Raw genomic sequence first — 24639 nt, 5'->3', positions numbered from 1 at the left:
TGTGGGGTCAGGCAGCCTGAGCTCACACCTGGGCTCCCCACTGACATCCCAGGCAACCTGGGGGAAGTCACTTTACGTTGCTAGTGTCAGCACCTCCTCTAAAGATTGCTGTGGGGTCCCATGAGACGCTACAGATGAAGCACTTAGTGAAGTGCCTACCACAGAGGAAGCTCAGAAAGGATCCTCTTTTAGGCCTGGACCTGCCTCTCAGTCAGCTTGGATACGGGCCCATGAGGGGCTGACTTCAGGCCAGGGGGTCTTTGCCACCCCTAGGCTCTGGGAGAAGAGTGAGCAAAGAGACCACTGTCAGGTCTTGTGGAGGGACCTGAAGGTGGATCCAGTCACCACTGGCAGTAGTGGGTGTGGTCCCCAACCAGGGTTGGCAGGGTCACTGTGCAAGGGACCAAGCTCAGGGGACAGAGGTGGGAAGGGGAGAGGGAGGAATCTGTGTGTCAGGGTTGTGAGGGCCCTGCTCATCCTCTCCGGTCCTTACCCTGACTCCACTCCCATCGGGCACTGTGGTTGGATTCTGCTCAGTGCCCTGAACTGCCCCCACCCCTGGTCACTGTGTAGGAGGCCTTGTTTGCTGAGGTTCCCGGTCCCGCCTGGCGCCAGCCAGGCCCACTCAGCTCAACCCCTCCTCAAGGCTGTCCCCACAAGCCGTCTCTGCCCACAAAGGGCCAGTGTCCTTGGGAGGGCAGGTGCTGCCTAGGCAGGACCACAGCCAGGCTTGCCAGGAAGTTCTGGGCAGTCAGATCTCAGAGGGACCTGGGCCTGGCCGTGTTGGAGATAGAGCTGGTGGGACCTTTGCTGTTTTTGTTGGCTTTGAGCCACTGTCCCTAGGAAGAGGTCAAGGTAAGGACTGGCAACAGCTAAGGCTGGAGAGCAGGGGCATGTTTGCCAATCAGGGGCTAACGTCCACATGGGGCCTCCCTAGAGTGGTACAGGCCCTCTGCCCTCCCCACCACTGGCCCCCGGCCCCACCTTAAGCCCCCAGGCCCCAGCTTGATCTGAGACCCAGCTGCAAAGTGCCAGAGTCCGCCCCATTTTCAGCCTCTCACATGCTAGCTTGTGTCCCCACCCGCTCCCCTCACCCTGTATCCCTCTCCACCTGCTCTGCCAGCCTGCTGAAATTCCTGCTCCAGCCCACTGCCCGCCTCTCTGCTATCAGACTAGGCCATCTGCCAGTCCCACAGGGCCAGGCTTCAAACACTTACCACAGGTCAGTCAATCCTGCGAAAGGTGGTCCTCCACTGGGCTTCTTTCTTTCTTTCTTCCACTGGGGGAATCTTCTCTGAATACGACTGGTCCTGCCCTGCCAACGGTGGGCCGGGCTGCCAGCCATCTCAGGCCACATCAATAAAGGCCAAGTATGTAAAACAAGGGAGGTGAGAATCGTCCTTTTTTATGTGCAGTTCAGACCCTTGGGAATCAGACTATCTGCACATATTGGTAGAAGTGTCACAGAACAAGAATAAATGAATGGAGGTTTCAGATAGTAATGAATGAAAGCTAGAGACTTCTGGACAACATGAGGATAGATAGAAATCTGTCGAAGATTTTGTGTATTCTGCACTTCCCCCATCAGATCACAAGCTCCTTGGAGGTCTTGTTCATCTCACTAACTCTTCATCTCAGTCTCTTAATACTTGTCATCACTCAGTTCAGGGTGATGGCGATACATATTGGCTAGATCAACGGGTGGATGGATGGATGGAGGTGTGGATGATGGAGAGTATGGGTGAGTGAGTGGGTAGATGGATAGGTGGGCGGGTAAATTGCTGGACAGATGGCTGGGTGAGTAAATAACCGACTGACTCCTACCCCAGAGGGAGGACTGAAAGCAAGTGGATGGACATGACCCTTGCCAGTCCTAAACTTAGGCTTCTTAAGGACTTCTAACAGGGGCTATAAAAACCCTTCATCATAAAAGATGGATAACTTAGAGTTCATTAGCATTAGTAAGTTCTATTCATCAAGAGACACCCTTAAGAGCATGAAATTAAGAAATGAAGCCACAAAGTAGGAAAATGTGTTTGCAATACATACACCTGACAAAGTTCATGTTCAGTACACATAAAGAATTCATGTAAACCAATAAGAAAAAACAATTAGCTAAATATGCAGTGGCAAAAGACTTGGACAGACAATACATCACACACACACACACACACACACACACACACACACACACACACGCACACACATTATTCAAATGACCCATAACCACATGAGAAGGTATATGTATCATTAATCATCAGGAGAAAGCAAACTAAAGCCCAATGAGATACCACTGTATACCCACTGGAATGGCTAAAATTAAAGAGGGTTGATGAGGATGTGGCAGAACTGGAACTTTCATACATTGCTAGTGGAAGTGTCAGTTGGTACAATCACTTTAGAAAACTCTTTGGCAGTTGTCTACTAAAGCTAAAAATATGCTTACCTATGATCCAGAAATTCCACTCCTAGGCATATATCCCAGAAAAATGAGTATGTGTGGCCATACAAATACTTTGTGTGAATGTTCATGAGAGCCCCAAACTGGAAATGACCCAAATGCCCATGAACAGTATGATGGATTCATGTGTTGTGGTACATCCATCCATGGAGTACTACTTAGCAATCAAAAAGAACAAGCTACTGATACGTGCAGCAACATGGGTGAATCTCACAGACAATAAATTGAGAAGAAAAAAAGCCTAAGTGTAGACTGTACGATTCTATCTCTAGGTCGAACAAGAGTAGTTGAAAATAATCTACTGTGCGAAAAGTCAGAATAGCAGCTACTTGCGGGGAGGGACTGACTGGAAGCCGGTACAAGGGAATCTTCTAGAGTCCTGGAAATACTCTACACCTTAATGGGGTGTTCTATATTGGTGATCTGTGTGCTTACTACATTTTTATGGTACACATCAATAATACATTTTTAAAACACATAACATATTTCCTTTATTCTGGAAGAATCTAACGAACCCACATGAAAGTAAGGTCCAGACGGAGCAATATCTTGGCCCTTCAAAGACAACTTGATTTCAGGACTCAGCCCCAGACATCTCTGAGGAATGTTTTGAGAAGAGGCTGAGTCCTTTTCTGAGGCAAAGAGGCTGGACTGAATGACGAAGAGAGGTTGCTCTTACGGGGAAGTCCACAGGGTGGGGTAGATGACAACAGAGTGACACACACCTGGGACTTTCCCACCAGCTCTACCCCAGGCCATGGCACCCTTGACCTGCTGAATGCCCAGAGGGAGCTGGCCAGGTGTGTCTATGCCTCTTGCGCCGTGTGCCGTGTTCAGAGGGGGCGTAACTCCATGTGAACATCCAGCCCTGCTCTCTCCTACGGGTCTCTGGGAGGGAGGGGTCCATATGGGCCACTGTACCAGCAGCTGAATTGCAATCACAGGCGCATGGGAGGAGGTAGGAGAAAGGAGGAGCTGCCTTACTGCCCTCTTAGGCCTCAGTCCTCTTCTCTATGACATGGAGAGATTGAGCTATATCCTCAAGGAGGCTCTCAATGCAGGCTCTGAGGGTTCCCTGGGCACCCCAGACCACCCATGAGCTGAGGTGGCTTGCCAGGTTCACCCTCCTCACCCTCCAACCCCCCGTGCAGGAAGCACGTCTGGAGAGCACATCTGGGCTCCATTTGTTGGCCACACAAAGCTGAAGTCATCTGGGCTTCTCCTCCCATGAGTCATGGAGCATCATGAGATGCTGACACAGGTGACAGCCTGAGAGGCCTCTTGCTCAGAGCAGGGTAATCCTCATACCCAAAAGTGGGGCAGCCAGGGCCTGGTCCCTCTCAGGCAGGAAGCCCATGAAATGAAGCCGGACAGGGCTGAGGACTAACCCATCACAGGTGCCAAGAGAGGGTCCTGTGAGCCGCCCTTGCCTCCTCCCTCATCTCACTGCCTCCACTCCTGCCAATCAGGCACCCATCTTGCCCTCTGCACCTCCTTGGCATCCCTCTCATCTATCCTTCCTCCCCAAGCTGCGGCCCCACTCAAGATCCAGGCCATAGCCCTTGCCTTAGAACCTGCAGGAGGCTCCGCCCTGCTCTCCAGCCTGGGCTCTGCGGTCCAACCTCCTCAGTGCTTCCAGGAGGAGGGGCCTCCTCCTTTATTCAGGTATAACCGACATTCACTAAAACACACAGGTCTTAAGGGTAGAGTTACAGCATTTTGACAAACGCATACCTCTGCGCAACCAACACCCAATCCAGCTATAGAACATTTCTAGCACCTTGGAAAGTTTCCTGTACTCTCCTGCAATCACCCAGCCTGCACCCAAAGCAATCTCTGGGCTGACTTCTATCCCACAAATGAGTTTTACAGGTTCTTGAATTTCACATAAAATAGATTTTTATAGTATTTGAAGAGTACTCACTCCTTTATGTCTGGATTCTTTTACCCAGCATAACATTTCTCTCCCTCATCTATCTTTTGTGACTTTTATTGCTGGATAAGTTTCTCTTTTGTAAACATAACTCAATTTGTTTATTTGTTCTTGTGTTGATGGACAACTAGGCTGTTTGCAGTTTTTTACTATTTTAATGCTGGCCTGACTGTTTGTGTACAATTTTTTGTGTGGATATGTATCTTCATTTTTCCCTTGGACAAATATTGTAAGTTGAATTGCTGGGATGTATAGTAGCTATATGCTTCTCTTTATAATAAGTTGCCAAACTTTTCCAAAATGGTTGTACCATTGTGGACTCCTGCCAGCAATATGTGGAGTTCTGGTTGTTCCACATCCGTGTCAACATTTGGTATTGTCAGGTTAGTTAATATCAGCCCACAGCTGGGCACGGTGGCTCATGCCTATAATCCCAGCACTTTGGGAGGCCGAGGTGAGAGGAATGTCTGAGCCTACGGGTCCAAGACCAGCTTGGGCAACTTGGCGAGATCTCATCTCTACAATAAATCAAGAAAAATTAGCTGGGTGTGATGGCACATGCCTGTAGTTCCAGCTCTTTGGAAGGCTAAGGAGGAAGAATCACCTGAGTCAAGCAGGTCGAGGCTGCAGTGGCCGTGAGTGTGCCACTGCACTACAGCCTGGGCAACAGAGTGAGACTACTACCCCCCCCCCCAAATAAGCCATCAGACACCCCAAATGTCCATCAACTGATGAATGGATCAACAAAAGGTGGAAAATACATGCAATGAAACGTTATTTGGCAATACAAAGAAATGAGGTACTGATACATGCTATGACATGGATGAATTTTGAAAAAGTGATCCTCAGGGAAAGGAGTCAGTCACAAAAGACCACACAGTGCATGATTCCATTTATATGAATTGTCCAGAGCAGGCAAATTAATAGAGACAGAACATGGATTCGTGTCAGCCTCCTCTACATTCCCACAGAGCTTTGCGTGTTCTTTCATTTCAACTCTAACCCCTCTGGATGTTCACAAGTCAACCATGGGTCTCCCCAACCTCGCTGGGGAGTCCATGAAGGTAGAGACCAGACCTAGCTTTCCTGGGCATCACAGCAAGTATGATGTTTCTTCCATGTACACTGTCCTCTACAGTTTTTAGAACACTTTCACTGCCCTGGTCCCATTTGCTTGCTTGTGGAAAGAAAATGCCAAGCAAGGATGCCTGCTGCTCAGATGAGGTAACAAGGCCCTCTGAAGAGAATGACTGGATTTTGTGAGGTCACATAGCTACAGAATTGTGACAGTTGGCTTCTCCCACTCTCTGCCCTGAACAGGCTCCTTGTGGCCTGGCCAGCTCTGAAAGCCAAGGATTGGCATCCTCATACCAGGAAGTGATTCTAGGCCTAGTGAGATCATGGCCCTGTGGATCACTATCTCGGGGCATTACCTCCTCAGTTTCCATCACTCAGACTGGGGCAGCATGTGGCAGGTTGGTCAAGGAGCAGCAACATGTCTTCTAAGCCTTCCCTGCCCTCCTCCGGGTTCAGGTGAGTCACTAACACCTGAGCATGAAGTCGTCCTTGGGGCTTCCTCTCTCAGGAGGTATGCAGTTTACAAGGGAAGCCTCGAAGGAGGGACCTGCGAGAAGGCCTCCATTGTGGTGTGATTAATGCTCACGTGGTGACGGTGAATCAAAGCACCCCTTGAGGTGACACTTTCCTCAAGGCCTTGGCACACACTTGGCTTCTCTTTGTACTTACTCCTTCTAGTTGATTCTATATCAGCAGAAGTGGGGCTGGTCTTCAGTAGGCAGCACAGGGCATCTGAGACCTCTCTGGAACCTGAATCCTCAGGCCTTCCCAGCTCCAGTCTCTTTGGCTTCCTGGGGCCAGGCCCCAAGTCTGATGGGACTGCCTGCCTGAGGTTTCTGTTTCTGTTCCTGTCCCCGGTTCTCTGCCGCAGCAGGAGATGAGGGAATGCCCATTACATAGATGGACCCAATGGCTGCTGTTGCTCTTCCTTCCTCCAGTGGCATCAAGCCACAGGCCCTCCAGACCGAACCCTGGAACGAGGTATCTCCTCCAGCTCCCTCCTGCCTCTGAAGGTGAGAGGCTTGCAGGACATACTCCTGTTTGCCCATCAACATCCCACCGAGGGTGCAGGAACCCTGCTCAGCTCAAAGGCCACCATAAGGGAGAAGCCGCTGCCTTTCTGGACACAAGAGAACCTCTCCTGGGCCTATAGCTCTGGTCCCTTACCTACCTTTCCCCAAGTGCGGGGTTGCATGATGGTTCTGAAGTCTTAGAGGCTTTGGGGGCAGAAGGAGGAATCACACTGTGCCCACCCTAGAACCAGAGTGTGTTCCTCACAGACAGGAGGGGAGTGTCGTCCATCTGGTGGGAAGAATCCTCCTTATACCCCTGGAAAGCTTCCCGTGGTCTCTTCCTGCCCCTTCCTCCTTCTTTTCCCACCATAATCTCTCCCCCACTTTCCTGGGATGCCCCATTTCCCCCCAAAGTCATGATGAAAGCCTGGCCCCTTCTGGGTCTTCACACTGTCATTGAGCCCAGGAGTCCTGTTTGGATGGGTCCTGGGGGTGCCCAGGGGTGGATGGAGAGGGTTTACCCCATTCCCCCGTACCCTGAGCTTATGCCCTTCCCTAATGGCCACAGATCCAGTACACCCTGCATGACAGAGATGCAGGCCCTCCATGGCGGTGGCTTGGTTGTCTATTGCTGCACCATGAGCTGCCCAGAATAGCAGCTTCAGACAACAATTGGTCATGGATCTCATGGATCTGGAGTTTGCCTGGACTCCCCTATGCCGGTCTCCCTTGAGGTGTCATGTGGCCACAGCCAGATGATGCTGGACTGGGGTCGTCTAAAAGGCTTCCTCATTCACAGTTCTAGTGCCCAGGCAGGAAAGACTCAGACAGCCAGGGCTGGGGCAGCCAGGGCTTCATGGGAATCTCTCACTTTCTGGGTTCTCTCCATGTCATCTTTCTACATGGCAGCTTCAGTGAGCTAGGCTTCCAACATGGTGGCCGGAGGTGACCAGAACTATAAGAAACACACGTGTCTCCGTTTTACATAAACTTGACCCTTTTCCTGACAGTAACTTTGACTTACTACATTTAGAAAGCTCCCACTCCTTCCTGCTCTGAATTACACTGTAAAGCAAAGCTTCCATTAACCTGACAATGACCGCGAAGGGCATCCGGTCCAAATCATTTCACTTTAATTCTGGGCTTTCTTCCTAGATGACAGAGCTGGTGGGGAGACATCTGTTTGAAGACACACACACACACACACACACACACACACACACACGGCCTTTGTTATATCTGTTCACCCTTCCTTTGGAGGAAATCTTTCTCCCTCTATATCACCTGTCTTCCTGGATCAATGTATCCAGGTGCCTGAGCCCTACTGTGTGAACCAGGGGTCTGCAAACTTTTCCTTAAAGGGTCAGATAGTCAGTACTTTAGGTTTTATGAGCCAAGAGGCAAAACTGAGACTACAATGTTGGTACTTAGATAATCATTTAAACATGTAATCACTTAAAAATAAAAAATGTTTTCTTAGTTCCAAGGCCATAAAAAACAGGAACCTGGCTGGATTTGGACTCCAGAATTGTCACTTGCTGACCCCTGGTGTAAACGAAAAGGGTCCCTGAGGAACCTTCCACCAGACTCTTCCTCTCACCACTAAAAACAGAAAAAAAAATCTGTGGAACGGGGGGACAGTTTCGCCTGTGATCTCAGTTTGATCAATTGGATGCTTTCTAGCAAGGCATGATATCAGGATGTGGAGAAAAGGTAGAAATTTATTCATTCTTTCCTACATTAGTGCCCAATAAGGCCACAAGTTCCTTCTTCCAAGCCTGTCCAGTCTTTTCTGAGCTTTTTTCTATTTTTCCTTCTCCTTTTCAACTCACCCATATCCTACCAAGAAATGCCTTTTTTCTTTCTCTTAAAGTTGTCAGAATTGATTTCTGCTGCTGACACCCAAAGCTCTGACTGATATATGGGGGGGACCCCAAAACTCCCAGAATTTATTTATAACAAATTATGTATTTATTCTTATATGTTTAAAGCACTCTTTGATGCAATCCACCCATATGATGCTTCTTCCACAACTCAAAACAGTTTCTGATCATCAATTTTGACGGCTTATAGTTCTTCTACTGTTTTTTGTTTCGCCTCTTCCACATCAGCAAAATGTTTCCCTTTGAGGACTTTTATTTAATCCAAGGAAACGAACAAACAAAGTCACTTAGGGTAAGATAGGGTGACTAAGAAGGGTGGGGCATGAGGGTCATTTGGTTTTTGGTCAAAAACTGCTGAATACTCAGTGTGGTGTGGGCGGGTGCATTTGTGCATCATCCATCATGAAATGGGCAAATGTGTTGAAAGAATCTCAAAAAGGCCAGGTGCGGTGGCTCAAGCCTGTAATCCCAGCACTTTGGGAGGCCAAGGCAAGAGGATTGCCTGAGCCCATGGGTTCAAGACCAACCTGGGCAACTTGGCGAGACCTGGTCTCTACAATAAATCAATAAATTAGCCATTTGTGATAGCGCATGCCTGTAGTTCCAGCTACTTGGAAGGCTGAGGCAGAAGGATTGCCTGAGCCCAGCAGATCAAGGCTGCAGTAGCCGTGAGCATGCCACCACCCTCCAGCCTGGGCGACAAAGTAAGACTCCAACTCACACACACAAAAAATAGTCTCAAAAAAAAAATTCACTGAAGCTGCACACAATCTCTCACAACAATGCTACCCGGCACACTGATGCTGATAGGTTCCTAATATACTTACCTAGCAGGAGAAGCCTGTACTACAAGGGGCCTGACCTCCAAAAGATAATTCCAGTTTTGGGGGATCCTCCCTTGTAGACAATGGTGTTCTCACTTTGTCTAGCCCCTGGGGATTCTTCTGACCATTCTGGGTTGTAGAAGCCCTCACAATTTAAGGATGTTAGATCCCCATGTGACCCTCAGCCCCAGGTGATTGCTGTGGTCCCAGACCCCAAGACCCTACTCAATTTGACCTTGTTGTCTCCAATTCCTTGGGTGGATCCCAGGCAACTCACCCCTCTTCCTGGGAAGGGAGAGCACAGCTAGGAGAAGGGATGGCTGGCACTAGCCCTGCCCAAGGCCATACCTCTCTCACGACCCTTTCATGAATCTACCCCATACCCATCAATTAGGCCAGCCAAAGAGTAAGGGGTTGCATTTGTGGCAGTGGCAGCAGAAAAGGGGATTCACTGGTGTATGTAACTGAAGAAGGCACAGGTATGACTGAGATACACTAGAACCAAGGTGTTACCCAACTTTCTGTCACTCCTCTCTGCTACTCGTCTCATGACAGCCTCATGGTGTCATGAGACCCCTACTGTGGGGCCTCCTTCTCCACGTGGTCTAAGACATGACAGTTGGCTGCTTTCAAGCTCACATCCTCACAGCCTCATAGTCAGAGGAGAAAGAGTTTCTCCATCCTAGCACCAGGACAGAAAAGAAAGGATGGAGGGAAGGATCCTGATTGGTCCAGCTGTGTTCTGTGCCCATCCTCTGGACCCGTCACTGTGGACTGGAAGGTGGGGTTGTGTTAGCTTTCAGGGGGCTATGTGGCAGAAATTGGCTGTGGTAGGTACAATTATGTACCCTGCAATTTTCTTCCCTTTGTGCACAGCTTTTTGCAGTGCGAGGTTGCAGCTCCTCCTATCAAGAGGAAGAGTCTCTTTTTCCACATCTTGGATCTAGGTTGGTCTTGGGATTTGTTTGGACCAATGGAATGAGGTAGAAGTGATGCTACACAGTTGTGAGCATTAAGAAACCTCGTGGTCGGGCACGGTGGCTCAAGCCTGTAATCCAAGCACTTTGGGAGGCCGAGGTGAGAGGATTGCCTGAGCCCAGGAGATCAAGACCAGCCTGAGCAACATGGTGAGATCTTGTCTCTACAATAAATAAAAAAAAAAATAGCTGGGTGTGGTGGCGCGTGACTGTAGTTCCAGCTACTTGGAAGACAGAGGCAGAAGGATTGCCTGAGGCCAGCAGGTTGAGGCTGCGGTGGCTGTGAGCGTCCCACTGCACCCCAGCCTGGGCTGAACAGAGTGAGACTCCAACTAAAAAAAAAAAAAAGAAAAGAAAAAAGAAACCTCATGCACTTCCTCTTTGTCTCTCAGTACCTGTCAACCACTGGAACAAGTCCAGGCTAGCCTGTTGGGTGATGAGAGACAGATGGCCCAGTTACCACATCACCCCAGCTGACTGCACACCAACTACCAAACATGCAAGTGGGGCTGATCTAACCCAACCTGCCTGCTGACAGCAGATACTTGACTGAACTCAACTGAGACTGGACGAGCCTGGCCTGGATCTGCAGAACTGCTCACTCAACCCATGAACTCATAGGCAAAAATAAACAAGGAGATAGTTGTTTTAGGTCATGAATAATAAACAGCTGTTTGTTCTGCAGCAAAGCCTAATTGGCTGTATGTTCATCAGTTCCATGGAAGCTGACACAATTCTGCCTTGAAGTTCAAAATGACTGGGCCAGGGAGTGGACACAGAACCCGGTGGGACCAAACAAAATCCTTCCCTAGAATTTTCACTTCCTTCTCATCACACAGCTAGAATACGTCTCCCTGCATCTTCTTTGTTCAGCTCTCTCTGAACTTCTTCCGGGCTACCTTTGCAGTTAGGTATAGACATATGGTTGAGCTTTAGCCAATAAAATGTGGGCCTGGCCCAGAAACTCACTCCCTACAGGGTATGCCTTTGTTTCTCTGCATCTGCTAGCTGAATGCAGTGTCAGGGCCTAGAGGAAGGCAGAGCTACGGGATGAGGAGAACCTGAATTCATGAGTGACCACACAGATGGTGCTCTACTGGGGAGAGCCACATCAAGCTGTGACGTGAGCATTGTCTTGAGCCACTGACAGCTCAGTGATTAGCCCAGGGCACATGTCAGAGAGGGACAGAAAGAGGAAGCTAGAGTGGTTCCCAGAGGAAGGGAGGGAACTAGGCAAGCAGGACATGAAATGTCCACTGTGGAAACCGGGAGCTGCCTCAAGTTTCAGACGCTAAAACCAGTCTGCAGAGTCTGGGAGCTGCCAGAGGTGCGATATGCAGTCTGTGACATCATCAGCAGTGTTCTAGCTGGTCTGGTCTGTCTTGCCCTAAGGGAAAGAAGAAACTGGATCCTGGACAGTGGATAGTAGCAACAGGAAGAGAGGGCTCCCAGATCACCAAAGCTGGGATCCTGTCTCTGTTTGACATATATCTCCATTGTAACACACATTCTTTGAGTTGAAAGCTAGAAATCTCCTTTTGTTCTAGTAACATGGTTATCAGAAGACTTAACTTTTGATATCAGCAAATTCATAAAAGGAACAAAGAAATCATGTGTCCTGGAGGGGAGGAGATAGTTTAAAGATAAAGATCAAGCCTAGTAACAGAGATCTGGTAAGAGCAGGAAAAGAGTGCCACTGGCAGACTGGGCCTCAACTCCTACCGGGGCCATGGTGGCCACCCTGCAGTCTTTGTGTCTCAGGTCAGATTCTTGAATGAAGGAGGTAATACCGAGGGGACTTCCAAAAATCCCAGAATTATCTTTTGGAGGCCGGGCCCCTTGTAGCACACTTGGAATTTCCTCCTCTGGATCAAATGGTCAACCAAAATTTTTATCTGGAAGTTTTGAGAAGGTCGCATCACAATTGGCAGAAGAAATGTCCTGAGTTGTGGCAAACAGGTGACTGGTTCTTCCACCATGACAGCACACCTGCCACAAAACACCATGACTCCCGTGCCCTAACCTCTCTATCCACATCTCACCCTGAGCAACTTTTTTTTGTTTCTCTAGATGAAAAAAGTCCTAAAGGGAAATATTTTGCCGATGTGGAAGAGGTGAAACAAAAAATAGCTGAAGAACTAAAAGACATCTAAATTGATGATTTCAAAAACTGTTTTGAGCAGCGAAAAAAACATCTTGATAGGTGTATTGCATCAAACGGAGAGTACTTTAAAGGTGACTGAAGTTTAAACATGTAAGAATACATTTTTTATAAATAAATTTTTGTTTATTTTTAATTTTATTGTTAAATTTAAAACAATTTTTTATACATAAATCCTGGGGTTTTTTTTGGTCTCCCCTCAAATAATTGGTCTCTGACCAGCTAACCCTTCGGGTCATGTATCCATCCTGGTCTAATAGGCTAAGGTCAGAGGGGTTTAGTTATATGTCCTTTGATGGAAGCAGGTGGTGGTTTATAGGGAAGGAGGAGGAGGGTGCTCAGGGGCTCCTGAAAGTCTAGAGTGGGCATTCCAGGAGGAGGGGCAGTCTTTGACAAAGGTGTGGGTTTGAAATTCAGGGCTGGGAATGGGGAAGGATGGGTCCAGTCTTAGGATCTGCAGACTATGGATACCTCCGAAGGGCTTGAGGCAGGCCCTGGTATCTCCAGCTAATCTAGAGATTCAGCACATAGCAGGTAAGCTCCAAGGACCCACAGGGCTGGGCTTGTATCTTGGTCCTGCCATTTAAACAAGCATGTGGTCCTGGGTCAGTCAAAGGTTAGGGACTGAGGACCACTGAGGCAGATGCAGCCCGTCTCTGTTTTATTTCAGCTCTACAGTGTCTGTGCATATTTTTGTTTGCAGTATTTTTTTAAAATCTGCATTTCTAGGTTATCTTGGATATTCAGAAGGTCTAGCAACATCTGGGTTTGCATTCTCACCTGGCAACAAACACCTAGAGAAGCCCCTCGGTCACAGCCAATGCTCCCTAGTTGTCCACAATCTCTACCTCTCCTGACTACCAGCCCAATCCTGATACCCTCCCATCATTACACTTCAGCAGCAACTTTGGTTCTGTTTTATTAAAGAACAGAAATAGGCAGGGCACGGTGGCTCAAACCTGTAATCCCGGCACTTTGGGAGGCCAAGGTGAGAGGATTGCCTGAGCACACGGGTTTGAGAACAGGCTGGGCAACTTGGTGAGACCTCGTCTCTACAATAAATCTAAAAATTAGCTGGGCATGGTGGTGCACACCTGTAGTTCTGGCTACTAGAAAGGCTGAGGTAGAAGGATTGCTGGAGCCCAGTCGGTTGATGCTGGGGTGGCCGTGAGCGTGCTGGTGCACTCTAGCCTGGGCAATAGAGTGAGACTCCAACTCAAAAAAAAAAAAAGAATAACAGAAATAATGTTTTGGTGTCCATGGGAAGCTGATTTGTTGAGGGACTGTTATTCAGAAACAATCTGTAACAGTGAGAGAACAAGGGGTAAAACAAGGGGAGAGCTGAACTTGATAGGGTCTCAGGAAGAGGCTGCCTTTGGTGGGATCATGAGGCAAGGGCTTTGAAGCACAAACTAGATCACCCTAAGAGGGCCCGCTCTTTGTGCCCTGGATTCATCATTGTTTGTGGGCCACCCCCAAAGGATGGAACTTCACAGGTAAGGCAGCTCTTGTCACCTTGGAACAATCCTCCAGAGAAAAGGGGCTGTGAGCTGTGAAAAGCCAATACTCACAGCAACTGGGGAAGGGGTGCATTGTCCTAGCCGAAGGGGTTTGGGCAGGGAACCACAGTGTCTACTACAGTTCACCCCTTGCATTGCTCAGATCCACTCCATTCCCACATTAAATTTATTCCATCTACCTATTGATTGACAGAGAATTCTCATTGGTTCAGGGTGGACAGTGCAGCCTGAAGGAAAGCATCCCCCTATCCCTCATCTTCACCGGGTGTCATCTCCAGCTTGATCCCTCAGTTGTGTCTTTAAGAGACCATTCTACCCTTCATAGTCTGGTAGCGTCTGGATGGTGTGCTATGTGGGAGGACCAGTGTATCCTGTGATCAAGTACCTACTGCCAAAGAGCCCTTGCCGTGACTCGGAGTTCCTGGGTCTGCAGTGGTGTTGAATGAGAGCCCACGCCAGTGAATCAGACACCCTGTGAGCCCTCAAATAGTGGTGATGGCCTAAGGCTTTGGCAAGTGAGAGAGGAACTCATACGTAGAATATGCATTCACCCTGGTCAGGGCAAGTCACTGCCCTTTCCACGATGGAAGGGGGCCTACATAGCAACCTGGCCACCAAGTGGCTAGTTGGTCTCCTCATGGGATGCTATTATATCAGGGACTCAGCTTGAGTTCTGTTGATGGCAGGTTAGATATTCAGCAGTGGTCTAGGAGAGAGGAAGCCAAGGCTGCCAGGGTTACACACAACTTTGTCACTGTCACTGTGATACTCCGTTCATGAACCCATACTGGGCAAGGACTAGAAGAAGGATGAGAAGCAAGGACAGAGACTGGCCAACATCCGCTAGCCAAGTCATCCTACCTACTTTGTTGTTTAGTGACTCTATTGCAATGGATGCTCTCTGGTGCATGGTAAAATGTAGTACATAGGCCAGATGCGGTGGCTCAAGCCTATAATCCCAGCACTTTGGGAGACTGAGGCAAGAGGATTGCCTGAGCCCAGGGGTTCGAGACCAGCCTGAGCAACTTGATGAGATCTCAACTCTACAATAAATCAAAAAATTAGCTGGGTGTGGTGGAAAGCTACTTGGAAGGCTAAGGTCCTGGAAGGATTGCCTGAGCCCAGCAGGTCAAGGCTGTGATGGCCATTAGCATGCCACTGTACTCCAACCTGGGTGACAGAGTGAGACTCCAACTCAAAAAAAAAATGTGGTACGTTATCATCACACTTTTTGCCCTCTCCCATAGGTCTATGTACCTCTTTCCCTGTCCCCCTTGACTCTGATAGTTCAATCTTGCTCTTCTAGGCCTATGACCAAGACATAGCTAAGCCATTTGCCACTGCCCATGAGTGTGTGTATATCCTTATGAAGGTCACTTCTCTTGCCATGCAAATGACCAGATGTACTGCCCAAATCTCTTCCTATTGGAGGGAGTTTCTCTCACCCACCTTTCAGGACCACATTTGAGTTTACTTTTGGCTTGCACCCATATAGCAAGTCAACCCATTTGTGATCCAAACTTGGGAATTTTCCTTCTCTGTCAGTTGGTTATAATAAACCCTCTGTGTGACCATATATGTGTGCCAAGGGAGAGGCATTGGTGTGACATTCTACATTTCATGTCTCTTACCCTATTAGGAGCCTGTTTTGGGTATAGTAGACCTCCCTTGACAGAGAATTCACCCTTTTCTCAAATACTGCTGCTCTTACAATGGAATCCTCTGGTCATCACTCCCTTTTCTCTCTGGCTCCAGAAGGTAAGTGTTTTTCATTGCTTCCTGACAAGAGGTTTCCTCTGACTCTCACACTTTAAATTGCCAGTTAGGAGATCTACAACCATAATTTCCTTTCTTCAATGAATCTGTGACACTTAGCAACAGCCACTAATTCCATAGTCTTAATAGTTATTCTTTGCGTATGCTTCTCAGATGCCAGAGACTTTGCACCAGCCTGTACAGCTCCCTCACCTGTGTCCTGTCTTAGTTTACCACAGGTGACACACTGCCACCCCATGCCTGGAACTATCATCTCTACCTGCCACAGTGATGGGTCCTCACTGCCATCTGGTCAGTGGTCCTCCTCCAGCATCCTATCCTCATTTTATTTCTTTTAGAAATCAGTTTTTGGCTGTAGGTTGCCTGGCAGGAGTGCATGTGGGGGAGTAGAGGGCAGGTAACCTCTCAGGCAAGGAGATTTCTGTCTGCTGAGGATGATTTTCTGGTGAAGGAGAGACATTGTGGGCTTTTGGCAGCCAACACTCATAACAGCAGAGGGATAGGTAAGCCAGTAAAGAGATCTCTGTAAAGGGATCTTGATGGAGCTCCGTAAGTACCGAGTTACTATAGAAACCGATGAAGACGACAAAGAAGGAGCAGTCAGAGGGACTCAAGGAGAACTGAAGAACTGAAAGAGGGAATGGTTATGGAATTCAAGTGTCTTAGTCTGTTTTCTGGTGTTCTCACAGAATCTCCAAGACTGGGTAATTGATAACGAAAAGAGGTTTATTTAGCTAATGGTTCTGGAGGCTGAGAAGTTCAAGATCAGGTGGCTGCCTCTGGTGAAGGCCTCATGCTGCATCATAACATGGGGAGGTAGATGGCATCATGTGGCAAGGAGGGCAAGAGCATGCCAGCCTGGTCTTACTACAGACCCCCTCTTGTGATAACTAAACTACTCCCATGATAACTCATTAATCTATTAATGCATCAATCCATTCATAAAGGCAGAGCCTTCATGACCCAATTATCTCTTAATGGCTCCACTTCTAAATACTGTTACCCTGGGGATTCCTTTTCACAGGGGACAAACATTCGCACCATAGCACCAAGAGAAGAGATCTTCAAGGAAGAGATGGCAACTGTCACGTGCAGCTGAGAGGTCTGGTCTCCTCAAGCAGCACGGAGTAACAGCCAACAGGCCATTGGTGAGCTCGCAAGAGATGTTTCAGAGAATGGGTGGCACACCAACCGGGCATCTAAGGGGTGACTGAGGAAAGAGAGTGAGCATGGGTAACCTCAGGCTGAGATGCCTGTGTGAGGAGGGGCAGAGACTAGACATTGGGGGTGGGGGGAGATAAACATGAGCTGGACCTCATAGCACCAGCTCCGGAGGGAGGCTTCAACCTGGGAAAGGAAAGGGGGAAGGCACAGGAAAGGGGCTGATGGAGTGAAGTCTCTCACAGAAGAGAAGGTGGTGACGGTGTCAGGGCCAGGGGAGGGGTTGGCCCTGCCTGGGGAAGGGACACCACATCCTCTGGGCCTGGGAGGAAGAAGATACAGTTGAGGGTGGATGGAAGTAGGTCTGTGGGTAGGAAGGAGGGAGTTGAGGGGTCTGCGTGGTGGCTGAGGAACCCACCGAGAGCAAGGCGGGCGTGGCTGAGTAGGAGGCTGGAGCGGAGGACAATGGAAATGGGTGGGTGGGGAGACCAGTCAAGATTAAAAGGGTGCTCCTGAGGACTCAGTGAGGCAGGAGACCCCAATGCATTCTGGTTTCAACTTGTGGGGCTGAATGCCTTTCCCCAAGAGCACCCCACAACCTTATGTGGAGGCACAGTCAGTGGGGTGAGGGTGGAGCTTTTGCAGGGTGGGCTGGGGGAAGAACAGAGATCCAAGATAACCCACGATGTGTGGCCCCTGGTGTGGGGACGCTGAGCTGCCCCAGCCAGGTCCTCCACTGGGCTTTTTCAGTGGACTTTTCTCATTCCTGAGTTAGGCCCAAGGAAAGAAGTACCCACCTCCAGAGAAGTTAGCTGGGGTAGGGCCAGTCAGTCTTCAGGCAGCCACGTGGGGCAGCCACAGGCCTGTGTTTAGCTGTCTCCTTGGTTTCAAGGGCTCAAGCTAAAATGTCAGGAAAGTTTGCTTCTTATTGCGAAGTTAGGGAAGACACTGCCCGCCCTCCCTCTTCCCACTCCCCTGCCTACTTCCTGCCTTTAAGGCAATGGCATTTAAACTTTTTGTTTTTAACCACAACCCACAAGTAAGAACATCATGACGCAGCAGGCACACACACACACACACACACACACACACACACACACACACACACACCCCAAACATGTCTTGATATAATCCTTCTCTTTACTCTGTAGGTATACTCCTGGCATTTTCTACTTTAGTCTCATCTAGTTCATTAAAAAGTTCTGATCGGGGCAACCCCTCCGGGTCCCCTCCCACTGTGGAAGCTTTTCTGTCTTCTCAATAAATCCTGCTTTCTCAAAAAAAAAAAAGTGCCGGCCATGTCCTGCCACACTGACTCCATGGGTCACTGGATGGTTATTGAGAAGTTCTAAGGCAGTAGAGAACTGGGTGTGTTCCCTTTGGGAACACTCCCTGATGTTAACTAACCACCTCCTTCGCGAAGGAGTGTGGGTTTTCAGAGAAACACATCTGCCCTGGCAGTGCTGGTAGAAGGCAGTGCCCGCAGCTTAGTAGTGGCTGGTATTTCTTTTGCTTTTGAGTTGGAGTCTCATTCCCTTGCCCAGGCTGAAGTGCAGTGCCATGCTCCCAGTCACCGCAGGCTCGACCTGCTGAGCTCCGGCGATCCTTCCGCCTCAGCCTTCCAAGTAGCAGGAACTACAGGTGCGCACTACCACGCCCGACTAGTTTTTGACTTATTGTAGAGATGTGGTCTCACCAAGTTGCCTGGGCGGGTCTCGAACCCTCGGGTTCAGGTAATCCACTTGCCTTGGCCTCCCAAAGTGCTGGGATTACAGGCTGAGCCACTGAGCCTGGCTGTATTTCATTTTTAAAGTAAATCTTCTCCCCCTTGCCTTCCGTCTCCCACCAAAAGGAGAGACTCTGGACATCTCAGTAGTCCCCGGGGACTTTTGGGCACCCAGCTCCCTTCCCACTGCTGGTTCCTGAACACACAAACCCCTCACACTTGCCCTCACAATCTCCTGACACACATTCTGCACAGACACCCAGATACATTTGAATGGGTATATTTGGGGCACCTGCCCAGCCCCCACTTCCTCTGTGGACAGTCCTTGCCAAGGGAAGACCACGGCCACCCCACCTTTGCTTTCTTCCTGTCCACCAGTGGTTAGGCTAAGTGGTGAGAGGGCAGCGACTGGCTGACAGGCTCTGCCAAGCAGATGCACTTCTCCAAAAGTTCAATCAGAAATGCAGGGAGAGCAGTCAATGCTTGAAATGTCAGAGGCTGTGGTGAGAGAAGCCCAGTCATAGAAAAGAGAAAGCCTTTAGAGGGTCAACACAGCACTGTCTATGCAGCCTGGCTGTGCTTGTTTTCCTCTGAACCCTCTGTGGCAGAGTCCCATCTTTGAACCCAGAGCAATCCACAAGGGACTATCAGAGACTGGCCACCATTGGCCCCAACCGACTCCCTCCCTCGTCAGTCCTTCCAGATACACGCCCTGCTTATCCCCCCAGGGACAGGTTCCAGGACCTCTGCAGGGACACCCGGAACAGGGCCGGAACAGGGCCAGAACAGGGCCGCTTCCAATTCGACACCCAAACCACCTATTTTCTTTCTAGCGTGTGTGGAGGGAGACAGGGCAGGGGTGGTGTTTTAAAAACAAAGGCAAAAACACCCAGACCACTCGTTGACATCCACAAAATAGCTAATTCGCCAAACCTTCGTTTTTGTCCATTTATTTAGAAAAAAATTAACATGGGCAAATGAGATACCTCAGTGTTACAACAGAGTATAGAAATGTCTAGCAATAGTCAAATAATTTGATCTTTAAATACAAAATAACCACATGAACACCTAATATACAGGTTTCATCTGAATACATATTTATTAGATAAATATTAGAGGTTGTCACATCATCTAACTACATACAGCTTTGCAAGACTAGAAATCACAATTAGTTTTCTGACCAGTTGAAAGTATGAAATGATTGCATTGTACATACGATGTACAAAGACGATGACGGTTTCTGTGGGAGTCACTTCAGGCTGCACGTGTGGGTGTGTTTATGTGTGTACGTGTGAATCACCTGTGATCATGATATCAAAAATTATACAAAGTATGAATTTGGTTACAATTTTCTTCTGAAATCCCCGTTTCTTTTCATTATTTCCATAGCACCCTAAAAATACACAGGTGGTAGGACTAGTACACTGAAGCTAAATAGTACATGTAGGTAAAATAAAAGCAAAACAGAACAAAAATCCCTTTCCACGCAGGGTCAGAGTATATTACATGAGTGAGACACGTGTGAAGAACTCACAAACGCTAACAAACAGGATCTCTAGTTTTTCCACGTAAGATGGGAGTTCCAAGCCTTTTTTTTTGTTTTGTTTTGTAAGATAAAAACAATACACATTCCGAGAGAAATGAATGCATCTGTTGACATGTCTCTATTTCTCATTTACATATGTACACACGTCCCTTGAGTCGCTGCTGCTGACGCTGCCCTGTCTGGACGGGTCAGGCCCGAGGCCCGTCGGGAGCAGACCTGTAGCTCTCTGGGATGGGGTGGGAGTGGGGGTGGGTGGTCAGGGCTTCCATCAGGGAGAAAGTATTAGCAGTTTCTTAAAAAATAAAATGGCTACAGGGAACATGATACATGGATAAAGCTTCAAACCAAGAAGATGGGGGTGATTGCCTGTACTTGGCCCTTTCCGCTGCCCGCGGACTCCCTGTCCGACTTGCAGAGTGGCAGTGGAAACATGCCTGTGGGCTGGGTGGATGCTCGTCATGGAAAAGTGGCTTGCTGAGGCCTCGTGTTTTTGCTGAGGTTACGTATGGCTCCAAGTAGTTGTCCAGAACGACAGGGGAAGTCTCTAGAGCTCAGGACCACCTCTGCTTACAGATGCTATCTACCTGCTTCTGTCATGACTTGGGGTTTGTTCCCACTCCGGATGCCTCTGTACCTCACTCACACCCTGGCCTGGCTCCAAATTCACTCTTGAAAAGTCCGACCCCAAAGCTTGGGCTTCAGGCACCGTGGCTCAGAGCCAGCTGAAGGAGAGCTCTTTGCCGAAGTTGCTGGTGGAGGCTTGCTGGGGAGGGAACCCAGGAATGCAGCCTCAGGCGCCGAGCCCAGAGAGGGTTGGGGAAGTGCCTGGAGCCAGGGCTGCAGGGAGTATCTAGACCCTCTGCACTAGAAAGTCGTGGAGAGGTCTACGAATGGAGTCTGGGCACACCCTGAAAAGAGCCAGAATGGACTCTAGGCCTTTCTGGGGCCAAGAATCAAGGCAGAAAGCAGGGACTCCCAAGGAAGGCATCTTTAAGTCTGTCAGGAGCTGCAGTCCCCAGACGGTCCAACTAAGCAGAGTCACCTGCCGGGTCACTGGCACTGGGCAAGGGTGGCCACATGCTACCTGGCGTTGTCTTGGAGGCTGGCACTAAGCAGAGGTTCCCTAGTCTTCTGATTCCCAGTGCAGCCACCTCTTTTGCTGTCCCTTCATCTGTACAAATAGCCCTGGTTGTTTTGTTTTCGTAGTTTAAAAAAAAAAAAAAAAAAAGACTCGGTCTTTGAGTCAAGGTATTTTAAAAACACCAGCAAAGGCTAAAACCAGGTTGTGAAAATGTTGAATATTATCAAAGACGATACTAAAATATTCACAAAGATATTTACAAAAGCGATTCTTAAAATAATTGATTTGCATACTGAACAACACGCTGTTTGAAAAAACCTCGATGACAGGACAAAGGAAAAAAGGGGCAGGGGCAGGGGCAATGGCAGGTCTCCTGCAGAAAACCTTGTGCCATGTGGGACAGTGACTGGAAGTCGACAGGTGGGGCCACCTTTTCGGTAAAATCCACAAGAAGCGCTGGGACCACCCACCACACAGCGGGAGCCAGAAAACACCCACAGCGGACGGAAGTGCATGAAAGGGCCCGGGCAGTGGCAAGGAAGGGGGCAAAGAATTTACAGGTGGGACCCAAGTGACGGGACAACCCGGCATCGCCCCAGGCCGTGTGGCTTGGGGGGGTGGGGCACAGATGAGCCCGAAACAAAGTGGACGCAGGACAAGCTCCCCAAGAGACATCAGAGAGCACTGAGCAGGATGGAGTGCAGAGGAGGGAAGGCCGGGCTGCCTCTGCTTGATTGAGCAGGAGTGTGGGGTAAGCTTCGGTGGAAGAAGGGTACAGCGGGGAAGGGAGCTGGCAGCCACAGGAGGCATGTGAGGCGGCCACAGAAGCAGCCTGTGATGCCGGCAGGTACATCCTGGTGCACACAGTGATGGCCTGGGCTGGAGGTGGGGACAACCTTCAGCACAGGGACAGATAGGCAGAGAAGCTGAACAGACACGATGCCCTGGGCTCCTGTGCACGCGCCAACCCTGCCTTTCTACGCCTGTCTTGCTGTCTGGCTGGACAAAGAGAACAAGGACACAGAGGGAAGAGGGTGTACCAGGGAACAGTCTTGGAGCGGGAGGGGCGAGGGGAAGGAGGAGGAAGGGGAAACAATGCGGAGAGAAATGGTTTGCTTGCTGTCCAAGTGCAACGTTCCTTTTCTCCAGGTGACTTCATGAAGCTTTAAATTGTTGCTGTTTAAAAACAGGGAGTGGATTGGAGCAAAGTTTTAAGTTGCTGCTCCTGTTTGACTCCAGCTGGCGGCATCCCCCCCTCGCCCCCCAACCAAGGGCACAGTCATTTTGGTTGGGCACACGTGTGCACTGTCTCCCAAGGCTGAGCTGAGCCTGAAGGTGGTGAAGCCATCCGAGATGTCCTGGCTCTGGGGAGGTCCTGGCCTCCTTTCCCACCAGTCCCCAAGCAGGAATGGCATACCCTCTCGTGAACACAGAATCCTGTCCTTTTTCTCTGCTTTCCGAGAGAGCATGTTTACAGGGTATCTTGGCTTAGAGGTCAGGGGTCAAACTTGGCCCCTGAGAGATGTTCTTTCCCGGAGGCTTGTGCTTTTCTGTGGTGGGTGGTGGTGGGCAGGCCAGTCTCACTGCTACCAACCGTCACTGCTCTTCTAAGGTTTTGGACCCACCCTGGGTCTTGGGGGGGCCTTCTCTCAGGCTCCACAGTCACTCGAAGGAGGCTCTGGGCCAGGAGGCAGAGTCACAGTTGAGAAAATGGAAGAACCTTGGGGGCACTGGAAGGTCATCTGGAACCAGCACACATGGAGGGACCGGGAAGCCGCGCCAGCGTGTGCCCTCTTACTTGACCGGTTCCCTCAGGAGGATCATCTTCGGGGCCTGCGCCGGGCCTGGGCCCGAGCCCAGGGTGTGCAGGCAGGACACAGGCTCCAGACCCACGGCCTTCCTGGCGTGCCCTCCTCGCCCCTCTGTGATGAGGGCTGCGGCAGGAGAGGGCTCCCCGCCCCTCAGCCTGTGGCTCCGGGCGAGGGGAGGTCTGAGGGCACGGGCTCCTAGGTGGAAAAGTGTGTGGGGCGGGGGGAGGAGGCAGAGTGTGGGGGGAGCCCCCGACGGGGTGGGCTTCAGTTGTTCTCAAAGAGAGACAGGAGGTCATCGTTACTATTGCTCGGCAGGTCGGGGGGGTCCAGGTAGGAGAGGAGCTCATCAGGATTTGTGAGTTCTGGAAGGAGCTGGAAAAGAAGAAGTACACACGCCCAGTTGAGGCGTCGGCTGGGAGACCAGGGCAGGGTGAGGAGTACAGGGATGCCCCCGGCCTGTCTGCTTCCCCTCATCTGTCTCCTGAGGCCCTTGCTAAAAGCGGGAAAACAAAATCTTGAGCCTGGGTCTGTAGGCTGTACCCAAAAATGCCCAGGCCACTGCACTCAGACTGGAGCACATTTGAGCTCATTTTGAGCCTAGGGGGAAGGGGGCCCACAGACTTCAGCTCTACAAGCTGGGAAGCCCCCATGGTGGGTCAAGGGGCTTCCCCTTGATTAGACTGTCCCTTTGCCCCTCTCAGAACCTGTGTGAGGAGCTTAGGGTCACAAAGGCCTCCCAGCAGAAACCACACAGCTTCACACATAGGTGGGCTGGCGGGTACAGCTGGCTGGCAGCCGTCCTTCCCTGTGGCCCCTGGCAGAGGGTGCAGACTGTCCCTACTCTCTACTGAGATGTCCTTGCAGTCTTTCTGACCCATGGGGAAGCCTCAGGCATCTAAAAGCAGCCCCACTGGCCTGGTCTGGGGAGGAGAGCTGGGCGGGGATCTGAGATGGCTACATAGTGAGCAAGTGTCTACTCAAGGCCTGTCTGACACTGTGGGGCCAAGAGTGACAGAGCAGGGCTGGGTGTGGAGGACAAGAGCGGCTGAGGAGAGGGCAGGCCTCCCCAGGGAGTCCAGAGCCTGGGGTGTAAGAGGCGCTCCCATGGTGGGGGGATGGGAAGGCCCAGTGCTCCATCCCACCCAGCCAGCCCTGTCCAGCTGCCCAGCCCGGTCATTCAGTGTTCCTACCACCCTTCAGATCATGCAGGCATCAGGGTGGCCCTCTGTTGTCCACTCCAGCCTGCTGTCCCCGGCTGTGACCCCAGGCTGATCCCACTGCCCCCCTCTTCTGTCTCCCCACATGGGGGCTCTTGGAGTGAGTGATGGAGCAAGCAGAAGCAGGGCATGGACGACACACGGACAAGAAAACTGGAGACAGACACACACCAGCGAGGCAGACACAGGGCCCTAGTCCCTCCAGCCACTCCCCTGCCGGGGGCCAGAGAATGTGTGGCAGACACAGAAATCGCAAGCTCAACGTGGGGAGAGGGCTGGGGGAGGGAGAGGGGCAGGGACCCTTCTGTGCTGCCCTGAGGGACCCTGCCAGAGTCTGGGTGGAGGGTGGGGCGGGACTGGGGTACAGGGCTGTGGCCAGGGGACTAGGGTGGAGGGGACCCGCGGTGACACTTCCCCCGGTGGGGTTTCCTGTTCTGGAGCCAGGAGACTGGCTGGGGCCCACCCCCCACCC

The 24639-nt window shown here is 50.3% G+C and overlaps 1 protein-coding gene across 1 annotated transcript in view; it reads right to left on the bottom strand.

The window, feature by feature from the left end:
* Positions 1 to 19449: 19449 nt before the first annotated feature.
* The window catches only part of ZMIZ1 (zinc finger MIZ-type containing 1), a 36351-nt gene continuing 31161 nt past the window's right edge, over positions 19450 to 24639 (bottom strand). Inside the window, exon 17 of the mRNA XM_021709664.1 lies at positions 19450 to 23322. Coding sequence (XP_021565339.1) covers positions 23215 to 23322 — 108 coding nt within the window. The 3' untranslated portion in view covers positions 19450 to 23214. The remainder of the gene's footprint in view (positions 23323 to 24639) is intronic.

Source organism: Carlito syrichta, unplaced genomic scaffold (genome assembly GCF_000164805.1).
Source record: "Carlito syrichta isolate Samal-C Ts95f unplaced genomic scaffold, Tarsius_syrichta-2.0.1 Scaffold71970, whole genome shotgun sequence".
Taxonomy (NCBI): domain Eukaryota; kingdom Metazoa; phylum Chordata; class Mammalia; order Primates; family Tarsiidae; genus Carlito; species Carlito syrichta.
The sequence above is the reverse complement of the archived record's forward strand: the minus strand, read 5'-3'. Positions and strand labels throughout refer to the sequence as shown.